The sequence below is a fragment of the Sesamum indicum genome, linkage group LG4 (assembly GCF_000512975.1).
Source record: "Sesamum indicum cultivar Zhongzhi No. 13 linkage group LG4, S_indicum_v1.0, whole genome shotgun sequence".
NCBI classification, from domain to species: Eukaryota; Viridiplantae; Streptophyta; class Magnoliopsida; order Lamiales; family Pedaliaceae; genus Sesamum; species Sesamum indicum.
The window spans coordinates 15280137-15304342 of NC_026148.1; the positions used below are offsets into that span (position 1 = coordinate 15280137).

General features: G+C 37.2%; 1 protein-coding gene across 2 annotated transcripts; it reads left to right on the forward strand.

The window, feature by feature from the left end:
- Positions 13582 to 22936, forward strand: LOC105161114 (gamma-tubulin complex component 4). Of its 2 annotated transcripts, XR_847745.2 has the most exons (18): positions 13582 to 13936; positions 14996 to 15287; positions 15869 to 16005; positions 16897 to 16995; positions 17091 to 17214; positions 17550 to 17822; positions 18038 to 18118; positions 18193 to 18276; positions 18779 to 18865; positions 19234 to 19289; positions 19377 to 19565; positions 19771 to 19996; positions 20393 to 20481; positions 20800 to 20953; positions 21069 to 21191; positions 21280 to 21387; positions 21628 to 21799; positions 22199 to 22936. XR_847745.2 is itself a non-coding variant. In XM_011078702.2 (17 exons), the coding sequence occupies exons 1-16, from the start codon at positions 13767 to 13769 to the stop codon at positions 21337 to 21339; spliced, it is 2244 nt and encodes a 747-aa protein (XP_011077004.1). In that variant the 5' UTR covers positions 13583 to 13766; the 3' UTR covers positions 21340 to 21387; positions 22199 to 22936. The 2 variants fall into 2 exon arrangements, 1 of the variants encoding a protein (XP_011077004.1); XM_011078702.2 differs by lacking the exon at positions 21628 to 21799 and having other exon boundaries at positions 13583 to 13936.

The window sequence follows — 24206 nt, forward strand, 5'->3', positions numbered from 1 at the left end:
GTAACGCGCCGCTGTCAACAATTGGAAAAGAAGGTGTGACAGTTGAAGAAGGACGCAACCAGCCATGAAGGTGCCCTCAAGAAAGCAGTAGAGAAGGCAGTGATGGACTTCCCCCACTCTAAGGAAGGCAAAAACTTTCTGGAGGCATATTGAGAGCCGCTTAAAGGAGTTCAACGGTTCCATAGAATACCAGTAGGAGGTGGTTAAGGTAGCAGGGGCCTTCTTTAAATATGGCTTCTCGGCCTGCAAGGAGCAGTTTCAAGTTCAAGGGTATCCCCTATAGGAGAGGAGCCCTCCTTTCTCAACCTTGCCACTACTTTAGAAAACGCATCTAATCCCTTTGTCGGGCAATTCGTCCAAGGAGAGGGAGCCCTCTCCCCAAACTTAGGTTAGTTTCCTTCTTCATCTTCCGCTCATATCAGTTTAAGCCTCCTAGTGATGTTCGTAATATTTCGTAGAAGTAGATTTGGATAATCTACTGGGGGAGATCGAGGCAGAAGTGAGAAGTCCCCCCTACGAAGCGACAATTGATGCCACAGTGGGGGATCTCCCGGGAGAAGGTACCCTTGAAGAGAAACAAGGAGGGCTCCCTCAAGCCAGCAACACTGCTCCTCCTATTGCGACCTCGCCTGCCGCCGATACCCCTCTTGTAAAAGAAATGGAAGACCCTACCTGTGGATAAAAAATTTGATGTACCTTGATTGTCGGTCTAGACGAAAAACAATCTTATTTTTTTACTTTGCTTGCTATCCCTCATGCAAACTAGGGATCAAACGATTTTAATTTTTCTGCTCCACAAGGATATTTTCGGTTCACCCATGGCCATGTTTTTAGGCCAGGGGTCTGGTAATGCAACTTGACTGGTTCCCACCTTCATACTTGTCGTTCACTTTACGGAATGAGGTTATGTTCTTGGTGTGTTGAAATCTGTAGGTTTGGTTATGATGATGGGTCCCCCTCATGTTTTTGGAGGGAGGTTACCGAAACCCCCTCTGAATAGAGAGCTCTTTGTGCTTTCTTTTTTGTGGAAGGAGCCTCCATGTTGCTACTTGGCTGGAGATCCTTGTCCTTCTTCTTGACAGGTGCTTTCTAAGGATCCCCAATCAAGGAGGTCCTCTTTGCTTTCTTTGAATGGGTGCCCTCTTGAATTTCTTTGGTGGGTTGGTTCCTTTCCTTTTTCCTTGTAGGAGGTACCTTAATCCTTTTGGTGAGTGAGCTGTTCAAATAGTATATTACAAAATAAAAAACATAATAAAGCATAACGTAAGTGAAAGCTTAGGATGGGGGCCTCAGGAGATCCCTTTAGTGATGGAAGCCTACATGATCTGTGGTAGGGCTTACTCCTAGACAAGTTTTATGCCTTATTTTGATGAATATAATGCACTGTATCTTTTTTAGAAGGACGTTGTAGGTGTAAACTCAGTGAAGGAGATCCACGCAGGAGGACTCATTGGGGAATGTCCCGAGGATGACCAATTTTAGAAGGAGCCCTTCTGGAGAGTCCATGGGAGGATGCCCTGCAGGAGGAAATTTTTAGAAGGGGTCCTTCAGAAGGACCTGTTGTAAGATGCCCTGCGGGAGGACATTTGTCTTTCGCTCTCTTCGTGAATCAGTAAAGAGCTGATTGCTTGAGGGGTGGTTGATAGATAGACATAAAGGGTATCCCAAGGGGAAGGCTTCACCAGTAGAGGAAGCCCTGCTAGATATTGTTTGAGGCTCTCAAAAGCTTATTGGTCGGAGTCATCCCACTTGAAGTCTTTCGCCTTTCGGAGGATTTTGAAGAAGAGCAGGCTTTTTTCTATTGATTCAGAGATAATCGGCTTAGTGCTGCTATCCTTCATGTCAATCTTTGTACCTCATTAATGTTGGAGGGTGGTTTCATGTCTAGGATGGCTTTGATCTTGATGGGGTTGGCTTCAATTCCTCTCTGGGTAAACATGAATCCCAAGAAACGCCCTCCCTTCACTCCATATGCGCATTTTCCAGGGTTAAGTTTCAATTGATACTTTCTCAAGACAGCGAATGTCTCCTCTAGGTCCACCACATGGTTTTGTATTTTTTTGCTTTTTACAAGCATGTCGTATACGTATACCTCCATATTCCTCCCGAGTTGTGGGCGAAATATTCTATCTACCAAACGTCGATAGGTGGCTCCTGCATTCTTCAAGCCAAATGGCATGGCTATGTAGCAAAATGTTCCAGCGGACGTAATGAAGCTGACTTTCTTGTTGTCTTCCGGGGCCAGCATTATTTGATGGTACCCTTATGAGGTGTCCATCATGCTTAGGAGTCCACATCCAGTCGAAAAGTCAACCAGTTGGTCGATTCGAGGAAGAGGATGAAAATCCTTAGGGCAAGCCTTGTTGAGATCTCTGAAGTCAATGCACATTCGCCACTTTTCTCCAGACTTAGGCACTAACATCACTTTGGATAGCCATTCAGGAAATTGTATTTCCTCAATGTGGCCAGCTACCAATAATTTGTTGACCTCTGCCTGAATGATCAAATCTTTCTCAGGCCCAAAATATCTTTTCTTTTATTTTACTGGTTTCATGCGGGGATTGATGTTGAGGTGATGAGTTACGACATTAGGATCAATCCCTTCTAAGTCTTGAGGAGTCCATGCAAAATGTCCGTGTTTCGACGTAGACATTTAATTATTTCTTTCTGTACCATCTCTTCTAGTTGAGAATCAATACGTGTAAATTTTTCTGAATCTCCTGGTACGATCTCAATGTTCATCAATTCCTCCATCGGCTGGACTTTGGAGGGTATTCTCTCGTACTCACTTTTTTTGTCGTGACTCTTTTTGCATTTACTGGGAGGTACCTCCCTGCCATGTCGATTGGAGAGTGACTCCTTGTTAAGTTTGTTGGAATGTCCCTCCTTGTGGTCCTTGACCCTGGTCTTCTTTTGTCCTTTGCGCACAGCTTCCACATAGCATTTGCGAGATTGGAGGGGGGTCCCCCCCTTCCCTTTTGACATAGAAAATTTGATTTTCATGTGGTAGGTGGATATCACAGCTTGGAAGGTGTTGAGAGTGGGTTTTCGTAGAATGACATTATAGGTCGAAGGAGTATCCACCACTAGAAATTTTAACAAGCATGTCCTTCAAGTAGCTCCGCTGTCCAAAGTCAGAGGACGGGAGACCATACCTCTCCTGCAAATCCGTAAAGGGAGGTATTCACTATTTCTAAGGGGGTATCCCTTAGCTCCATTTGATCGTACGCTTCTCCAAACAATATGTTCGTGGAACTCCCTGAATCTATGAAAATGCGTCGCACTCCATGGACTTGGATATGGATCAGTTTCCTAGCGGAGCGTACTTGATTTGCTTCGGCTCAATTGATCAATTTAAAAGAATAATCTTGAATTTTAATTTGGATTAATCCATCAAAATGCATAAGGCCCAAATTTGATATGAGCTTATTGTGAGTCTCTAAACCACAAATTTGTTATGAATTTTAATTTGAAACTCAATTGTTAGTAAATTTATTTGGACTTTTTAATTGATAATTTATTTTTTTTAAAAGAAAAATATTGGACCAAATACGCTAATTTTAAAATTATTGTCTCAATTGCAAAATTAAAATTAGAGTGAACAGAAAAATGTCACCCAAAACAAATTATAAGATTGAAAATGTGTTTTTCCATCGTATAAGTCCTCAAGATTTCATTATTGATGAATCCTCATAATTGCTTAATTACCAATAATAACAATAATAATAATAAATATTATTACAATCCACATTACTATAAATCTTTGTTGATTCAACACATTACTATAATATAACAATTACCAACAAAAACAACCTGCGAATTATTACATTAAACCATCATTTTCACCTTGTAATTAAAATCTCTCTAACCACTTACTAACAAAACCCATACAATTCAAGAATTAACCAAAAAACCCATATGATTACAACAATATAATTCCCAACTTTCCCCACAATCCACCCTCTCCACATCTATATAAACCAGTTCAAATCAACCCTTCCTCCTCAACTAATTACACAAGAAAAAAAGCAAAGAAAATGGTGCAAATGAAGCTGTTGGGTTACCTGTTGACTGTAAGCATAATAATGCTGAGCATTGCGCCTGAAAACGCAGTGGAGGGAGTCACCATAGACCCTTATCCAGCTCCATGCTCCGGCGAACTCTGCACTTATCTGTGCTCAAAAGTAACATGCGGAAACTATTTATGCCCAAGAGGCTACTGTGTTAGAGATGAGAAGGCCGGAAGGAATATTTGCCTTTGCGATCCAAGATCACCCGAAGTTCATCATCACCTTGCTCCCAACAGTCAATAGGACCATTTTTCTGATGTATTTTGTAGGTTGGTTGGTTGGTTTGATTAATAAGGATTGTATGGGCTGCAACATGTAAACTTTGCTTGTTAAAGAGTGTTTACATGTTTTATTTGTTGTTTGGGTTTTTCAGTAATGAACGTTCAGCCCCTTTGATTGATTTAAAATTGCACCTTTTCATTAATTACGTTCTTTATTTTTCCGTGTCATACCGTCCCTTTCATAATCTCCTCTAGCATTGTGAAATAAGTTATGTGTCATCTTATCGGGGCTTGATAACTTAATGCTAAAAGTTAAAAGACGTTGAACCTTTTGGGTTGGTGTGCTTCGTCGTAACAGAGAGCTTTCTACTTGAGTTGTACAACTGGTTGGGGCCGGGGGCGTCCCTATAACAACTTGCAAAGCTTTATCGTTGCCAAGTGCCTCTGCAACTTTTTACTTATTCACAATATTGTTAGGAATCTCCATTGAAACTCACATCTCGAACTCTGTATTCCTGCATACGACGCTAATTGATGCGTGCAAAATTAGCACGGGTCGAATAAGCTTGTACTTTGGTATTGGACTTGGGCCAACGAATAAAAGAACTTTTAGAACGGAAACTGCAAAACAACACTTTAGCACTCTGACGATCAAGTTAGTATCGAATTTAAGAGATAATAAGCGTAAAAAAGTAAATTATAATTAAGAATCAAAGTGTGATGAACGAATTCGTAAGAGAAAATCGTGTTCAAAAAGCAAATAGAGTGCAAAATGAGATTTGATAGCAAGAGTTCCAGTCTGGCAGGTATTCCCTGCCTGGGGGTCAAACCTGTATTTATAGCGGGTGTCCCCCTTCGGTGGGAGACTGCACATGCGCCCTATTATGGGTTGAAATGGTAGAAGTTGTTAAGATAAGACACAATCTATTCTTACCTCTTGTAAATCTTGTCAAGGCAAGTCAGTCTCCACGTTGAGGGAACCCTTCACTGATGAGGACTCACAATCCGCAGAGAGTCCCTCTTATCTAGGAGTCTGAGTCTTTGAAAGAACCTCTCTTGACACGAGTCTTCCTTGTTGGCTAGGAGGTACACTTGGTAGCCTAGGTGTATACCACGTGTGCCACATGGGGGCATTTAAATATGGGTCTTGGGTCGACTGTCGCTGGTTGGGCCACATTCTTGGGCTAGGTCTTTTAATATCTTGAGTGATCACCCCCTCATGAGCTGTTGGATGGTCTATGGGGGGCTCTTGACCCTTTTGCTCTTCTTTGGGTCATATTTGCTTGGTCCATTATGCATCAGTACTTATCATTTTTATGAGTTCATAAATTTTTTTATGCTCAAAATTCTTATCATTGATTTTTAATTTCTTTTACTATTAATTTTTGTTTCATGAAATCATGAAAGATCGAAATTCTTTTCTTTGCTTTTTATTTTTTTTATTATCAATTTATTTTTCATGAGGTCATAAAATATATAATTTTTGTATTTCATGAGTTCATGAAATTTTTCAACTTAATACTTTGAACCTAACCATTGAATTATATAATTTGATTTTTTTAACCAAAGATTAAATTCTCCTAATTCCAATTTTTCCAATTAGATCGAAAAAATTTTGTTTGTTCTCTGTAATTCTTTAAATTATTTAGGTCATTTAGTATACATACTATTTTATTTATGTTCAATCTCGAAAATGCATTTGTTCTTCTGTTAAACTATTTAAGTAATCAATTATTCATGCTCTTTTTAAATTATTGTCAATTAGTATAAAATTTCAAATTTATTAATTAGTAATTTGGTTCATTTATTATTTTATTTTATATATTATAAGTTGAACTTCAATAAGGTAATCATGTTTTCATCATTTAATTTGCAATTTATCTTCTTTAGAACTTGCTAAATTTCATTACATTAACAATCTTCTCTAGAACATGTTAAATTTCATTAACAAAATTTTGAATAGTATGTTAAAATATAAGTAAATTCATACTTGAATTTATACTTGGTAACTTTCTTCAATATGAAGATGGTTATCTTTTAGTTTATAAAAATAATACTTATTCAATTATTTCTATTAATATCTCTTTGTAGATATTGTGAATTTGATTTTTTTTAAACATTAATGCAATGTAATTTAAAGAACATAATTTATTTGTACTATTAATCTTAAAGAGTGTCTTTCATTTGACTTTTACAAAAATAAAAATTTTATAAAATATATTTTAATATTATTAATTAATTTAATCCGTACATAGCACGGCCACACGCTAGTTCTATATATAAGAGCTCTCACTCACCATAAGTAGCAATAAGAAATATGTATTTGTTTGTTTTTAGTAAATCAATTATTTAAATTATTAACTATTTTTATATAATTTGTGTATCAAATATGATTTTTGTTAACAATTAATCTTGAGAAAAACACACCACAACATAACTTTTTTTAAATATATTAAAACTAAATTAAATTTTTAGTTTATAAGAAAATATATAAATACGTTACAAGACTAAATTATTTTGTAAACATATGTGTCTTAAAAGCTAAAATATATATTTTGACATAACTATTAGGTTTTTTCTCCATGCAAAATTATATTTTGACAAAAATATTAATTTTTGATTAAAAATTTCTTTGCTAACTATTAAATTCTTTTGCACAAAACTATCTTGACAAAAAAAAATTAAATTTTTTCCATAGAAATCTATGTGCAATGGTGTAAATTGTACTAGAAATTTAAATGTGACGGACCAAAATAATTTATATCAATAAAGTAAAATTTTATTAAGGGTAATTTAGGAAATTATATTGATGCCCCTCAAATTTTTTTCTTCAAAGCCCAAAGCTAAGGAAGTGAAGCTCGACTAAGCAACCCAACAAGTCTAACCCTGTTGGTCTATGTGCAAGGTATTGAGTTATGGAGTGTTCATTTTTTCTAATTCAGCAAGGCAATTAAGCATACAACAAGGACAATACGTCACACATATTTCTGGTATCATCTGACACATCATGCTAAAAGGTCTCCAACTAATACCAAGTCATCCGACTAAAATCAACTCCTCAAGCAGAAGGTAAATCGATTCCCAAATTCTCGAATTAATCGGGTAAAACTTAGTCAAAAAAGGTCAAACCTTCATTCAAACATGTCCAAATCATGAAAAGACATTTTTGTTATTTAGCTAACATGTGCAACTTTTTTTAACATATATAATTTACCCTAACTACATCCCAGATCTTGCTCTACAGTTACCTATAAGTTGAAGTTTTTGTAGAGTCATTTTGAAATTTCCATTTGGTTTTGGTTCTATTTTTATTTCTAATTTCCAACATTTATTGGTTTTTATTCGAGAAATGAAAATATATTTAATGTTTCCAAGCCTAGGTTTATAGGTGTGAAAAATGAGAATGTGTTTGAATTTTATTTGTTATATAAGTGTTTCTTAGACATTGTATTTTGAATATATGGTTTAATATTATTTTTACTTCATAAAAAGTCAACATGTTGTCCTCTTTTACTAGGCAACAATGAGGTCTTGAAAAGGGTGTTTTGAGAAGTGTATTTTCAGAGACTAGGCTGCTTCTATTAAAAATGGGGATTTTTAATAGGATAAAGATAAAACAAACAAGCTTTCAAAATCTAAAATAGTATAAAATTGGAAATTGACTCTTGAGAATAAAACCAAACACCTAAGTCTCTCATAGTCTCAATTTTTGTCTACTTTTATACTCATTTTTACACTTCACACGAATGTTATTACCCCATCATCATATTCAACCATTATTTTACATTATTTCAAAAATTTTCTTTATTTATTTAGTAAAACTATTATTGACTTAAAGATCGAAGTGTTAGTCTTTATTTTGCAGGTTAATCCTCCTTTGATTTTAGGATTTTATCAAAACAATTTCAACAATTGTGGTACTGCTGGACTCTGGTGCCACATCATTGGCATTGTCTGTAAGAACACTCGAGCTAGAGAAATGGCCAATTCGCATAACGGAGGTGACAACGGCTCTTTCGAGAGAAAAACTTATCTCTCCACTGTAGTAGGTTCTGTTATTTCACCTCCAGATTATGCACTAGGCGGTCTCAATATCCCCGCTCCAGCTTTGAACCCTATAGCTCGGTTTGCTACTGTCAACCCACTCTTTTGTGAACAGCTCCGCCAATTTCCATCAACTTAACTCTTCGAGGGTCCCAAGCCAATTGAGCAGGACAATCCTCAAGGAAATCAAGGAACCAACGAGCAAAACCCGTTGTACCCCAATAGGATGGAACTATCCCGATTGATCCCACCAGCAAGGAGGTGATCAATCCTAAGCCACTCGAGATCTGGCGGTCCCTCCAGAAAGAAGTGGCGGAATTCCACCGATAGGTAAGGATGGAAACCTAGCTCATGTACTAAGGAAACCATCAACTTAACTCTCAAAGGCTCCAAGCCAGTGGAGAAGGACAATCCTCTCCAAAGGGGAGGATTAGAATACAAGGAGATCAAAGAACTAACGAGTAGAACCATGTTGTCCCACAGCAAGAAGAACCTATAATTGTTGATATCGCCAATAAGGAAGTAGCAATCCTAAGCCACTTGAGATCTGGTGATCCCTCCAGAATGAAGTATTGGAACTGTGCCAAGAGGTAAGGAAGAAAACCCAACTTATGGAGTGTGGTATTCCCTTTAGCACTCACATCATGGCAGAAGAGCTCCTAACTTATTTTACGGTGCATCCCGATCTGCTTACTCAATGGTACTACTTATCCTGCTGAGCATATCCATGGATTTAAAAATGCAGCTCTACTGCATAGGTCTACTGATGGTATTAAATATCACTTATTTCTTACTAAATTAACTGATTCTTCCTAGCAATGGTTCAACTAGCTTCCAGTTCAGTATGTTCTTTTGCAAAATTTAGCTCCCTTTTCCTATACCAGTTCGCTAGCAGCAAGATGTGTCAAAAGTTGCCCTTCAGTCTTTTTGGAGTAAAACAAGAGGAAATTGAGACCTTGAGAGAATATGTCTAGCATTTCAACAATGTTATTCCGGAAGTTGTAGCTACTCACCTGGAGGTGCTGATCAGCACTCTCACACAAGGAATTCAAGTTGGACTCTCTTTGAATTGCTAGTCGAGAAACCTATCTTGGACTTCCATGATCTACTAGCTCGGGCAGAAAGACATATGAATTTAGAGGATGCTCAGCTAGTAAAGAAAAACGACCACCACGATTCAACGAGGAATAATGAGGGCATCGCCTCCTATAGGAACAAAGGGAAACCTAGAGAACATTCAACCCCCCTCGATCCAAGAAATGAACAGTTCACTCTGCTCATCACTAGCCTAGCACGAATGCTAATGGCCATAGTAGCACACTACTTTGCAGTGGCCCAAGGGTGCAGAAGAAGGACCGCAATTGCCCAAATATAAGTAATTCTACAGGTACCACAAAGTGTATAGTCATGACACTAACAGGTACCACCAGCTCAGACATGAGATAGAAAGGCTCATAGAGGTCGGTTACTTAAAAGACAACATGGACAAAGATTAGTACCGTGAGCAACGGTATGAACGCCCTAAATACCAAGATTCCCTTAGGAGCAATGATCACTCTATTGCTTCATCCAGAAGGGAGTACCAAAAGGAGAAGGCTCCTAATGAGGATTAGAGCCTAGAGAACATCCATGCTAAGGGAGTGTTCACATGATAGTTGGAGAACGTATTGATAATGGAAATTGACAGCAAGGTACCAGCAGGGGATCCTACGATCCACTCGGACCTGCTGACACACAGGGAGTTCACTTACCCTATAATGGTACTCTTGTTGTTTCTGCTACTTTAGCTAACTATATTGTTCAATGTATTTTTGTGGATTATGGCAACTCAGCAAATATCATGTTTTATGAGGTCTACTGGTAGATGGAGTTCAATGATACTTCATGGAGTTGTTAGATACCTTGTATATGGCTTTTCAAGGGAGGTGGTATATCACTTAGGACAAATCTTGCTCTCCTTATCCTTAGGGGCGAAACCTAGTAGGAGGACCAAGATGATTCGATTCCTCATAGTAGATATGCCTTCAACATACAACGTTATTCTAGGCGACCTGCCGTAAACACCTTCTAAGTTGTAGTCTCCACCTACCACATGAAGCTAAAGTTCCCTACTGAGCCAAAGTAAGGGAGGTTATAGGGTGACCAATATACAATTCGAAAATGCTATGTTGAATCCGTAAAAAGAGGTAATGGGAAGAACATGTAAGTAAATTTCCTTCAATCCGAAAAAGAAAACGGTAGGAAGATTGCACAATATAACGAGTAGGAGAATAAGGTTCCCACTCAAGTATAACCTGTTGAAGAGCTGTTGAGTATCTAATTGATACAGGAGAACCGGACAAAACTACCAGGATTTGCACCTAGCTAAGCCTTAAGCTAGCAGGGCAATTAACTATTTTCTTGTAGGAAAAGATGAACGTCTTTGCCTGGTCAGCCCGCGACCTAATGAGTGTTGACCCAGTACCATGGTACACAGTTTGGACTTAGACCCGTCTTCTCTCCTGTGAAGCAAAAAAAAATTAATAAATTCATTTCGATCCTAGAAATGACAAGGTCATCTAGGAGAAGGTAGGTAAGCTCCTGACTTCGGGGCACATTAAGAGAAGGTAGGTAAGCTCCTTACTTCGGGGCACATTAAGAAAATTCAATTTTCAGAATGGCTATCCAATGTTGTGTTTGTTTCAAAGATAGGCAATAAATGGCATATATGTGAAGACTTAGAGATGTTAATAAACTTTGTCCTAAAGTTTATACCATCTTTCTTGCATAGCCAGCTAGTGGATTCTACCTCTGGGCATGAACTATTGAGTCTAATGGATGCATCGCAGGGCTACCATCGAATTGTGCTGAATCCCAATAACTAAAAGCGAGTAAGCTTCATCACATCAAGGGAAATGTAATGTTATATTGTCTTGCCCTTTGGGTTTAAAAATGCACGTTCTACTTACTGGTGGTTGGTAGATTACATATTTTGAGAACAACTTGGATGCATCTACATTGACGACATGATGGTCAGGAGTCGATAAATCACATCGCTGACCTTACCAAAACATTCGAGATATTGAGAAAGTATCACATGAAATCAAACCCGACAAAATGTGTATTTGGAGTCCGAAGCAGAAGCTTCCTTAGCTTTTTATTTTATTTTTTTAAAAAACAATGGGAAGCAAATTGAGATTTTTTTTCTCAGGGGGGGCATTTTGCCACTTTTCAATTACATAGGGGGAAGGATGCATTTTGCCCGCTCGGAATGTGATAATTCCCTTTTTTTTTTCCCGATGAATTTGGAATTTTCGACAGATATTAAAACAAAAATATGCTACTTTTTAAGTTATTGTCCTCAATCACTTTTAAGATGAAAAATGTATCTTTTTCCTCCCATGAATCCCAATATTTCATCTTTGATGAATCCTGTAGTGCTTACCAGTAAAAAAAATAAAAGTATATGATTACACCAATCCACATTACAATAAATCCTCGTTAGTTCATCACATCATTGAAATCTGAAAAAGGTTAACTACCAATTACCAACAAAAACAACCTGCGAATTATTACATGAAACCATCAGTTTCAACTTATAATTAAAGCGTCTCTAACCTCTTACTAACAAAATCCACAATTACATGATTACAGCAATATAATTCCCAACTCTCCCCTCAAACCATCCTATCCGCAACTATATAAACCAGTTCAAATCAACACTTCCTCCTCAACTAATCATTACACAAGAAAAAAAGCAAAAAAAAATGTTGCAAATGATGAAGTTGTTGATTGTAAGCATAATAATGTTGGGCATTGCGGCTGAAAACGCAGTGGAGGGAGTCACCATAGACCCTTATCCAGCTCCATGCTCCGGCGAACTCTGCACTTATCTGTGCTCAAAAGTACGATGTGGAGACTATTTCTGCCCGAGCGGCTACTGCGTTTTTGATGAGAAGGTCGGTCGGAATGTTTGCCTTTGTGATCCAAGATCAGCTGCACCCGCCCTTCCTCCCACCCCTCAATAGACTACTACGGTTTGCTCTATGTAAAATTGTGAATTCAATATGTACTCAAAATTTTATCGAATATCGAACTGAAAGTGATTTAGACAAATGTCAAACATTAATTACAAATGAAGAGTTTGAGCGACTTAAATATCCCAATGCCTCCTCTTCCTAACGAGATACCCTTTTCAGACAAAATTGTTGGAAATGAGCTTTAAAATTTTCTATCAAAATTATTTCCAACACTTTATTTGATCTTAATGTGCCAGTTTAATGTGATATTTATTTGAGGTTTATGGCCCCATTATTATAATATTTAATTGTGATTTTATGAGGTTTAATAAGTATTTGACCATTACATTTTATATATTTATGTGACCTATTTATAATTTGATTTATTATAATATTATGAGTTTTAATTAGGTCACTTAACATTTTATAACGGTCAAACTTTGACAACTATTTAAAGGGTCATTGGCTTTCTTCATTTGACACGTCGAGAAAGATATAGATTTTGTATAGCTTATGAGTTGAGAAATATTTTATACTCCCACAAGTATTTGTAGAGTTTTTGAAACGTGACTGTGGACTGGTTCCTAGTCTTCTCGTGGTCATGCACATGAGATGAGACACTGTTGAGAGCTAATGGAGTTTTTTATCCTTGAGTCATGATTAATAGTTAAAAACCTGCAAGTAGGGAGACAATCATGATTTTAGGTCAGAGTGTCGTGAGTCTCCATTGGTGCAGTTTTCTAATTTCTAAATTTATTACGTTCATTTTCGTACTATATGTAATTGTGATAATTTATATAATAATATATATAAAGTTATTTTGAGATATAATTATAAATACAAATTACAATATTTTTACAACAAAAATCATGAGTGAAGCTCATACAAAACTAGAGCAAACAATACCTCGCACAGGATACTGATCAAGTAGCAAGCCATGTCATAAAGTTTCAATAATTAGGAAATAATTAAAAAAAATTAAAGTACTAAAATCCATAGTTATATTTGTTTTTTTTAATAAGTGAAATAACATAAATAATTAATAAATATGAATATATCTATATAGATATATACATACTTTTTCAAATAAAAATTAAATATTTTATCCTCCTCATTGACTTGAGCTTGTGCCTTGTTTATGTCTAAATATTTTAACACGTTAAAAAATCTCACATAAAGCGTTACATCATAAAGAAAGAATCGTGATTGGGGTGAACGATTTCACACCTTCAGCACTAGAAAAGGTGCAGTGTGCAGTCACATTTTCAGGAATAAAAAGAAAATTTTGAATTAGACGGCAGCTGCTGGGGCTCCCGCCGACCTCACTCTCAACACTTTTTACTGTCTACTGATTGGCCGGATTATTCCGCCGGCGACGGCGCCGCAGAATTTTGTCAGAGTTACGGATTGCTGGCAGTGGATTTTGCGTAATAATGCTGCACGAGTTGCTGTTGGCACTCCTGGGTTACACCGGAGATCTCATAATTGACGAGAGAGAGCACCAAGAAACCCTGCGGGTTAACTTATCCCCCGGCGCTCCGCTTGCCGATGAGCCGACGTTCAAGCTCGCTCCCGATATTTCCTTCCTTCAACCCAGCGATAGGTGTTCCCATTGTTTGTTTTGATAATTGTTGGGTGTGGTTTTATTTTTGCTTGTGAAGAATGGCTAGGGCTTTGTGTCGTTGATGCTGCATTTCTGATTTTGAGGGTAATTTCTCGGGGGTTCTGTTGTCGACTTTATTGTTGTTCAATCTTGTTTAAGCAGTTGTTAGGGTCATTAGTTTGATTTTCGTTTCTCATGGTGGGAAATGGCAAGGTTTTTTGTGTATAGATGCTCATTGGGTTTTGGTTGGCAGGGAAATGACTGAGAGGGACATTGTTTTAGTGTTTTATGACTTAATTTACTGTTCTCTTGCTTGGTTTTTCATAATTGCCCTGTCGATTTAGTTGAATCCTTAATTTCTATTGTGAGAAACTGGCAATATGGCATTGGGCTCTTGTTGGCACAACCAATAACAAGAGGGTAAGCGTGGTTCAGTTGTCCTATTGATTGTGTTGCTCTGCTATTCTTCTTCATCTTTCATGATTTCACTATTCTTTCTTTTTCTTAAAATCAGTGAAAATGATTGGGTTTTCTGTCTTGATGAGCTTTTTCCTTTATATTCGGCGGAATAACATGTTATATCATATTTCATTTCCTGAAACAAATATATCTGTTATGCTGCAAGTCTTAAATTTCAAGATGATATTGGGACCTCTTGGATCTAAACAATCTTGTATTCTGAACATGAAGAAATAGAGAAGCCATTGCAATTGCCGAAAATACTAGGCCTACTTTTGGGTTCTAATTGGTGGAAGGTTTTTGAGACTCGTCTTTGTTACCAAAGTGATTGTTCCCCTGTTTAATGTCATATTATCCCTGCTAATTAGTTGGATTCTTCATTTTTCCAGTTAGAAGTGGCTAGCTTTTGTATTATTGACATAGACAGGGTTTTGATTGTTCTGGGAGTCATGGAGAGTGTAGATATGCTAAAGTTTTCAACTGGATCTATTATTTTCATAATTTCTTTGCCGTTTAGTTAAATTCTCCATATTGTATTATTTTTTCAATGAAATGGTTTTGCGTTAGGGTTGTTGATGCAACATTCGTTCTGATTGGCAGGGTAGTTATCGAGAGAGTAATTACTCTAGGGTTTTACTACAGGGAGCTTGAGCGTTTCGCTGCTAAATCTCGAAACTTAAGTTGGATTAGATCTTCAAATGAGTTTCCCTTGTCAAGGGTGACAGATACACTGAAAGGGAAGAAGGTGAAACCTAGCGTTTATAGGAGGGCACTAGCGAATGGAATTGTTGAGGTTTTGTCTCTTTACAGATCTTCTGTTTTGCATATTGAGCAGAAATTGTTGTCTGATTCGCTGCCCATTTTGGCAACTGTGACACAAGGACTTAATAAGGTAGGAACTAGTTTGTCTAACATCTTTTACCTGTGAAATGTGATGGTTTTACTCTTGTTTGTGTGTGACTTCTTTTCTCTATGTTTTCCTTTCATCATGAAAGGATAATGCCATGATCTTTTTATTTTTCACTTTGCTATTTTAATCATTATCTATATTTTTTGTTGTTTGTTAAAAATGCCAGAGGAAAGTTAAAAATGTTCGAAATTCTCTTCAGACATGGTTGGAACAATTAATTTGACTAGCTTCCTCTTCCTTTTGAATTTTGATAGATAATATTAGTTTGATCTTGCAACAATAGCTCATCACTGTAGAAAATTTTCATCCAGGTTCTGTAACATTCTTCTGTTTTCGTTTTGTTTCCTGTACCTTCGCCCTAAAACAAGCTGGATTAATCTGTAAGATGCATGTTCTGTATATTGTATTTGTCTAAATACAAGTGTTGATTCCATGTTCATTGAGTAGTTTTATCTTGCCAAATTGTGAGTTTGAGTATCCCATTGTAAGCAAAGTTTTTCTTCTCTTTTCTGATATTTCTTTCTTGTCTAAACCTTCAACTAACTTGCGGATATATGTCCTAGTTTTTTGTTTTGTTGCCGCCTCTTTACGAGCTCATTTTGGAGATTGAGCATGATAATATTTGTGGAGGGAGACTTCTCAACCTTTTACACAAGCGATGCCATTGTGGGGTTCCTGAATTGCAGACATGCATTCAGCGGTGTGCATTATTTATCCATTTCTATTTATTTATGTTTAACATTTTTCTTTGCTAATTAATTTATTTATGTTTAACATTTAACTTCAGTTATTCTAAATTGCATATCTGATACTGCAGCTCAGGAACTTCTTTTAATATCCATCCAGCATAGTATTTATTAAACCAAATAAAAATCTTCCAAATGAAATTCATAGAAAGAGGAAGTTAGATCATAGGTATGTTGAGCAGTTTAAGTTAGAAAACATGTGCTTCTTTTATTCGAATAACCTGTGTTCTGTAGTAGTCCAACTTCAGACAATAGTCTTTTTGGTATAGGTCCTCAACACACATTAGATATATATCCTTACACAGACTTATTGTGAAAAATGCACTTTTATGAATAAATTGTTAAAATGAAGAAGAAATGAGGGTTTGTTGGCTAGAGGGCGGTAGTTTACTGCTCTCATTACGTCCCAGATTTGACTTCGCAGGGAGGGGTGTGGGGAGTAAGCAGTCAGTGACATTCCACCATTTCACATGTTTATTTAGCTTGGGATCTTTGATGTGATTTAAGGATTTTGCTGTTGATACATTTTCTGTAATCTTGCAGTGAACAAACTGTTCACTGGCCCTTGTTAGTACATTTGATGGGGTGAAGAGATAAGTTTATTTAAAGCTGGACATGCTAACAGAAGGTTGATTTCATGGTGCTATGCTAATTGCCAAACTTTTCTCTTTTGTTTATTAACATCGATCCCTGACTCCTGGAAAACAAGCTCCTTGAGAGTTTATAATTCTTTGTAGTGCTATCATAAATGCTATTCAAAGATGAATCCACATTAACATCCCATACCAGAGTTGACAATTTTCAATCTACCTGAAATGAAAGCTAGAATAATGTCTCCATGTCAGGCTTTTATGGCATGGGCACCAGGTCATGTACAATCAACTTGCGTCATGGATGGTTTATGGTATCCTTCATGACCAGTATGGAGAATTTTTTGTTAGAAGGTATGGTTTGTCTTGGGTGCTCTGTTGTGCAGTTTCAATTTGCTTGAGATAAATAGCTTTATAAATCTAGATATGGATAACCTTTTCTTTTCCAGGCAAGAGGAAGAGGATAGGGATTCTGAACATGATTCACCTGCAAATGTGCTCGAGAAGTTGGCTAACATGTCCACCAATGATGTAGCTCTAACTGATTGGCATCTCGGCTTTCATATTTCCCTGGTATATATCTTTGTTTTCTGCTGTTAGTTTTGCTTTTCCTGTTCATTGCATATTTTGATTGCATAGTTTCTCGGTAGACATACTATGAAAGTTTATATTACTTATGTTTTTCCCCTGAAACAGTTCTGAGCATAATATTCTCATTGGTGATTACATTAATTAACATCTCAGTCAGATCAGGATCATTTGATATTTCTGTTAGTTGATAGTCTGCACTCTGTAGCACTTTTGATATGCATGTTTAGTTTGGATCCTGCCCCACCCCACACACAAAAGAAATAAGGAACATAAGGAAACAGAAGAATTGACTCTTTTGTTTCTGAAATTCTTTGCAGGATATGCTTCCTGATTACATCCCAATGCACATAGCTGAATCTATTCTATTTGCCGGTAAAGCCATCAGAGTTCTTCGAAAACCAAGTCATGGTATCCAATTCCAGGGTGCACCACCTTATCAGCAGATACAAAAAGGATCACAGAAGGCTCAAGGATTTTCAGGAAGGCTCTCTCTGCAGAAGGACACTTCTGTTGAAACCTTGTTGACGGGGGAAGAGTTGCTTCCACAATCTGAGGCTGATAAAATTGAGGCTATGCTTCAAGACTTGAAGGTTCTAATACTTTTGAAACTTTCAAATAGTGTATGGGTCCAATGCTTGTCTTAGTCGAAATTGTCAAAATGTCATTAGCACTTCATAGTTATCTACTTACTCACTCTTGATTATCTCCTTTCTCCCCAGCGTGGAAGTTATTGTCTGTTTTATTTTAGTGTCCATCTTTTTCCTTTATTTCTTCAAAGATTTGATATTTGGTTTATCGTGTGCAGGAGTCATCTGAGTTCCATAAGAGATCATTTGAAACCGCGGTCGACTCTATCAAAGCAATTGCAGCAAATCATCTTTGGCAGGTGCTGATTTGTGAACTTTCGTGTCCCTTTATTTGAAGGATAGAGTAATTTGATGATTTTGGTGATATTTGCAGCTCGTTGTTGTTCGTGCTGACTTGAACGGCCACTTGAAAGCTCTTAAAGATTATTTCCTTTTAGCAAAAGGTGATTTTTTCCAGGTAGGATAAATGATGATGATTTAAGTTTGTTGCAAATTTGCAGCTTGATGGTTTTGCTTTCTTACTTATCTTAAAGTTCTGAAGTCCCTCAGTAGGAATTCATTTTAATACTGTTTCTGATACGCAATGTCTACGGAATCCTTTGTTTAATACTGTTTTCAGATAAGCGATGTGTATGAAAACTATATAGTGTGTAAAGAAATCAACTGTGCTTGGCATTTGTCTATGTCTCCATTCTCCTTGTACATCTTCACTTCAACTGAGCCTTTTGTGAATGGAAAGTTGAAATAACTATAAAAATTTGAGCATGCATTAGATGTTCAGCAGCAACAGTTTTATTGAGGAAATCAAATGAAACTTTGTTTTAGTTTACAAAACCCTTTTGAAGAGCTTTTCTTTTTCTTTTTTCTTTTTTTTTTTTTTTGGTGATCATATGTCTGAATTTTCTTCACTTTTAGTTAATCGTTCTTACTATATTGAAGACGATGTTATTACATGATAGAGTTTTCTTGAGGAGAGTCGCCAGCTGATGCGTTTACCACCTCGTCAATCAACTGCAGAAGCTGATCTTATGATTCCTTTTCAACTGGTAAGTTTTAGTCGAGCAAAACATCACAACTAACATGACACTTGCTATTTATTGATATCCTTGGATCAGTTGTACTGTACAAGACAGCACTCTTTTTTATCATATCTGCACATCACTTGAGTGCACTCTCCCTTCTCTGCAACTCAAGGTTGTTTCGATGATCATAAAAGCAAATTGGAAAATAGATTTTATTATCATCATTTTGTAGTTCTTTCATTGTCTATCCAAAGAATTTTCTTTCAGTGTTGCGATAGTCAGAGTGTAGGATAAATTGCTGAGGGTCTACCTAAGCTTTCTTTCTGTTTCTGCCACCATAAGCTGCATATCTTCTGTATATGTACTAAAGAAAAAGATTATATTTGGTGCAGGCTGCAATAAAGACTATTGGTGATGAAGACAAATACTTTTCCAGAGTGTCTTTGCGGTATATCTAATTTTGTTTCTGTAATGCTTAAACAGAAATATAAGCAGTAGAGAAATGTTTCTTCTTAATTTCTTTTACCATTTTTAGGATGCCAGGAATCACAGTCAAATCCTCCCGTGTCGAGTTGCCAAAAGCAAAAGCCCATTCTGATGGAGACTCTGGTGTTCAATCAGATACTTTTGCAGAGATGTCAATTGATGGCTGGGATAGCATTGCCCTTGAATATTCTGTTGACTGGCCCTTACATTTGTTCTTTACGCAGGAAGTGCTCTCTAAGTAAGCTGTATATCAGTTCCATCAAATTCATTCTTTTGGGATTAAGAAGTGAAATTTTTTTTGGGGGAAAAGGGGAAAACTCATTTCAAACTTCCATTGTAAATAAATGTTAGTGACTGAGCCATTTGCCTAGTAGTCTTTGTACAGTAGCATTATTAATGGCTGAGTAGGATCTTTTTGTTTGTGAACCATATGGTTGGAACAGGTATCTTAAGATCTTTCAGTACTTGCTTCGGCTAAAGCGGACTCAGATGGAACTGGAGAAGTCATGGGCTTCTGCGATGCATCAAGATCATTCTGATTTTGCCAAACGTCGCAATGATGGTATGAACAGTTCAATATCTCAACAAAGACGGCAGCGTTTTAGGCCATTGTGGCGGGTTAGAGAACACATGGCCTTCCTGATCAGAAATCTTCAATTCTATATTCAGGTGAATTATGCACTTAAGTAACCTGATTGTAATTAATGAGTTTGTGGTCAGTTGATATTTTCTGAAATGAGAGAAACTATGGGAAAACCATTTTACGAAACCTGATCAATAAGAAGTGATAAACTAAAATAGGCAAACTGAACTCCAGTGGTTAGACTTTTTTATCTCAAATTTTCTTCAAAACCACCTGTGCACCTTTCTGTTACAGGTATCTCAGATGTTACACATCTAAAATATTTGGGTTCTTCATGGTCAATACAACATGAATTAAGTTTTCCTAATTTTGATTATATAGAAGTAATCATGTGCCGTTATGGCGATATGTACATTTCTTATTTATCAAAACCTTCTTTTCATAGATTGATGTACTGAGCAGCTGCTTTTTTTATTTTCTAGGTGGATGTAATAGAATCTCAGTGGAATGTTTTGCAAGCTCATATTCAAAATTCTCATGATTTTACAGAACTGGTGGGCTTCCACCAAGAGTAAGTAATGTGGATACTTTCAGTCTCTATCTTGCTTTGCTTTGCGATAACTAATCATGTAATTCTTGTGACGAATTCTTGTTTTTTCAGATAGTTAAATTTCGATTCAGTTCTGAATGTAATGGGTGTTGAAGTTTGGTTTCAAGTTGTAACTTGTAAAGATGTTAAACCAATAAACTGATCTGCTTAATCTGTTCATATCTACCTGAGCTTAAAAGTGGATGGTTATTATGTCTATGGACTACTGGGTTTGTTTTTATTTGGTTTGACAACTTATAGAGTACACAAGATTTTCTTTGATCTATTGTATCCCTGCAGGTATTTATCTGCATTAATTTCACAGTCTTTCTTGGATATTGGTTCTGTTTCTCGCATTCTGGATGGCATAATGAAACTTTGTTTGCAATTTTGCTGGAAGATTGAGAGCCAAGAAATCAAAGAAAGTACTGCTGAACTGGAGCACATAGCTGAGGTACTACAGGCAACATTTTACTTGCAAGTCTATTAGCTGACATGTATTGCAAGCCTAAGGCAGATAAAGTATGTTTTCTTTCTTGTAATGGTCAGCTTCTTTTTTATCAATGCAGGAATTTAATAAGAAGTCAAATTCATTATACACTATACTCCGCAGTAGCAGGATTGCTGGGAGTCAGCGAGCTCCATTTCTTAGGCGCTTCCTTCTGCAACTCAACTTTAATTCCTTCTTTGAGGTAATATTTGTGCATTATGTGGGATGTCTTGCTATAAAATTGTCCATCTTGACAGCATTGTTTTAATTTTGTTAATTTCTGTTCGCAGGCAACTGCTAGAGGGGTGCTAAATGTTGTAAGACCTCGACCAGCACTTGCTTTGCAATGATTTAGGCATTTATTCATTCTCACAGCCCTTGCAGTTGACGTCAACCAGGTCACATTTTAGTCTTCTCAACTTTACTTTCTCATGCCGAAGAATACATATATAACAAGTGATAGTGTCCCTTTGATGAATGCATGTTTATTATTTGCTAGCGTTTAGATTGAAAAACCAGGTAACCTTAAATGTGAAATCTTTTCAATTAAACCTCTCCAGTTGGGTAGATACTGATCGTTTTCCCAAAATTTTTCGCAAACCTCTCCTGCAATCCGTCGTCCCCTTCATTCCATCCAGCCTCCTGTTCCGCCCGGTCCTGAATTACCCTTTGAGGAGCCATCCGTGTCCAGCTTTATCCATCCATCCAATGTATAGCGGTTTCCATTTGACCATTTTGATGCGTCATTGGCGAACTGCTGAGGTAGATGGTGATAGGAAATGGTATTCGGCAGCTTTGGCAATGATTGTGGTAGGGTCCAATTTTCGCTCATCTTTTTTCTTTTATAAATGTGGTTATTCCTTTGAAGCCAAAGGTGCCAGCATGTGAAGGTGAACAATGTGTTCCATGGGATTTTCTCAAAATGGTTGACCTTTGTAAATCGATCTTATCTTCTTCCTCAGGAGGTGTTGGAGATGACTTTGATTGCTTGACTCAGTTTTAGATTTTTTCTGCTCAATGAGTTGTCATGTTTCTGCGCTCCTGGAAGTTTGGTGTAGTGATAGTCATTCAGATTCATGTTCTTTACTAGATGATCAGTTCGGTTGATCAAACCGGACTCCGTATCCATTTGACCGGTTATTGAGATCTTAATATTGGCTTGCTGGTTGACGGCATTGAAAGCTATATACTGTTTCCTTGTTCTTCCAGATGCTTCATCAGGTGTTGTCAGCTGCCTGTTCTGTGCTTGGTATTCATCTGGTTGATCGCATAGAAAGCATGGAGATCAATCCTCATTCATACAGATACTTCATCAGACAGCAGAGTTAATTAGAATTACCAGTCGCCATTTCCTCGGGTGATGTAAATCTGGTTGACTGTAGATTCCTCCCTCATTCTGTTGGATGTTCCCTCAGGTAGCATTAGCATTATGAGAGTAAGGTGATATTGTTGTGTGGTCTACAGGTGAAATCATGGTCAGTTCCATGATTCCATCCCTTTATCCTAGCTTAGATGATCTTATGGCATCTCATCTGACACCAAATGTAATGGTTAATTTGGGTATTACTCTTGGAATTGTGGTTGGTAACCTTTTCTTTGATCTACATCATCTGGTCGGCCAAACTGAAAGTGTGTAGATTTTTTCCTCGATGCTTCCTGATACACTGGAGAGCAACTGATGGAAGGCTTTGGATGGCCACTAATGTAGGGTTTGTCCCAACAACTGATGCGCTGTGTCTTAAGTTACTCATTGGTTGCATCAGGCTTCTGGGTTTGTTCTGTCAATATCTATTTGTATATCAATTACCTTTGTTGTAGTTTCCAGATGATTCATATTTGTAGATAAGAGATGTCCCTTTCACTGTGGAGAGTGAAAACTTTCTTGATGCCATTATTTGATTTTTGTGCATGGATGATTTTATATTCCATTTATAGTTAAGGTTTCCACTTCCTGTGTGTGCAGTTGACGGCCAATTGCTCAGCAGAATATACAAAACTGATGGGCCATATCTGCTTATCTTAGTGTGTGTATTTATGAAGCCAACAGGTTGGTATAAGAAGATTGGATAGTAATGTTATGCTTTGATCCTAGCTTTCTGAAACATTTTAACTTACACTTAGAATCAAAAAAGCTAAAATTGAGAAAATCAGATATTCAAAATTACTAATAAGCTAACAGCTTTTAAGCACTTTTTTAACTTTTCGCAATCTGGGCTCAAGCAATCATGCAACATATATAAAACTTGCAATCACCAAAGTTAGAGTTTGGCTGAGGTTTTTAAAATATATTATAAACTCCTACGTCTTGTAAAATGTTTTATGAGTTTATAAGATTGTTATTTAAGTTCGTAAAGTGTTTGGATAAAAAATGTGAAACTATCTTATAAGATGTTGGATGTTGGATCCACTACTGACCATAAGAAAATTCATTGGACTAAATGGGCTTTCATCTGCTATCCTTGTGAAGAAGGGGGTTTGGGTATCAGAAACATTAGGGATACTGTCACAGCCTTCACCCATAAACTCTGGTAGCGGCTGAGACAAAACAATTCTCTATGGGCCAGCTTTACTATCAGTAAATATTGTAAAAAGTCTACACCTGCCTCGACTAAAGCTAAATTGAAGGACTCTAACATTTGGAGAAGAATTTGTAGCATTAAATCTGTCTCTTAGGAGAACATTTTCTGGAGCCTTGGAGCTGGTAATGTATTTTTCTGGTATGATGGTTGGCTCCCTGCAGGCACCCTTCATTCCCTCACACACCCCAATAAAGCATCAAATGCCCTGGTCAAAAACTTCTGGACCAACCACACATGGGATATTGGTAAATTGAAGGAAGTTGTTCCTCATCATATCACGGAGCTTATTTTGCAGATCCCCAGCAGCATCAAGATTTTGTGCATTGGAAACCATCCCCCTACGGTTCCTTTTCTACAAAATCAGCTCGAGAGATTACTAGAGATCACAAACCTTCATTACCCATCTTCAAAAATCTCTGGTCCCCCCTCGTCAGGTACCATTTCTATCTTCATTTGGAAAGTCCTCCATAATTGGATACTAGTTGACAGCAGACTCAAACAAAAGGGCATCTCTCTGGCCTCTAGATGTGTTTGTTGTTTGAAGGATGAGGAAAGACTATTCCTCACCTTTTTCTTCATAACAAGGTGTCCCTTGAAGTCTGGAGCTTCTTTGCCTCCAAATTTCAATTCAATATTCC

Excerpts from the sequence above, each read along its gene's own strand:
- LOC105161114 (XM_011078702.2), top strand. The coding sequence starts at position 13,767 with ATGCTGCACGAGTTGCTGTTGGCACTCCTGGGTTACACCGGAGATCTC. Across the intron at positions 19,997-20,392 it reads ATCTTCAATTCTATATTCAG|GTGGATGTAATAGAATCTCA; the intron begins GTGAATTATGCA and ends TTTATTTTCTAG. Across the intron at positions 20,954-21,068 it reads AACTGGAGCACATAGCTGAG|GAATTTAATAAGAAGTCAAA; the intron begins GTACTACAGGCA and ends TTATCAATGCAG.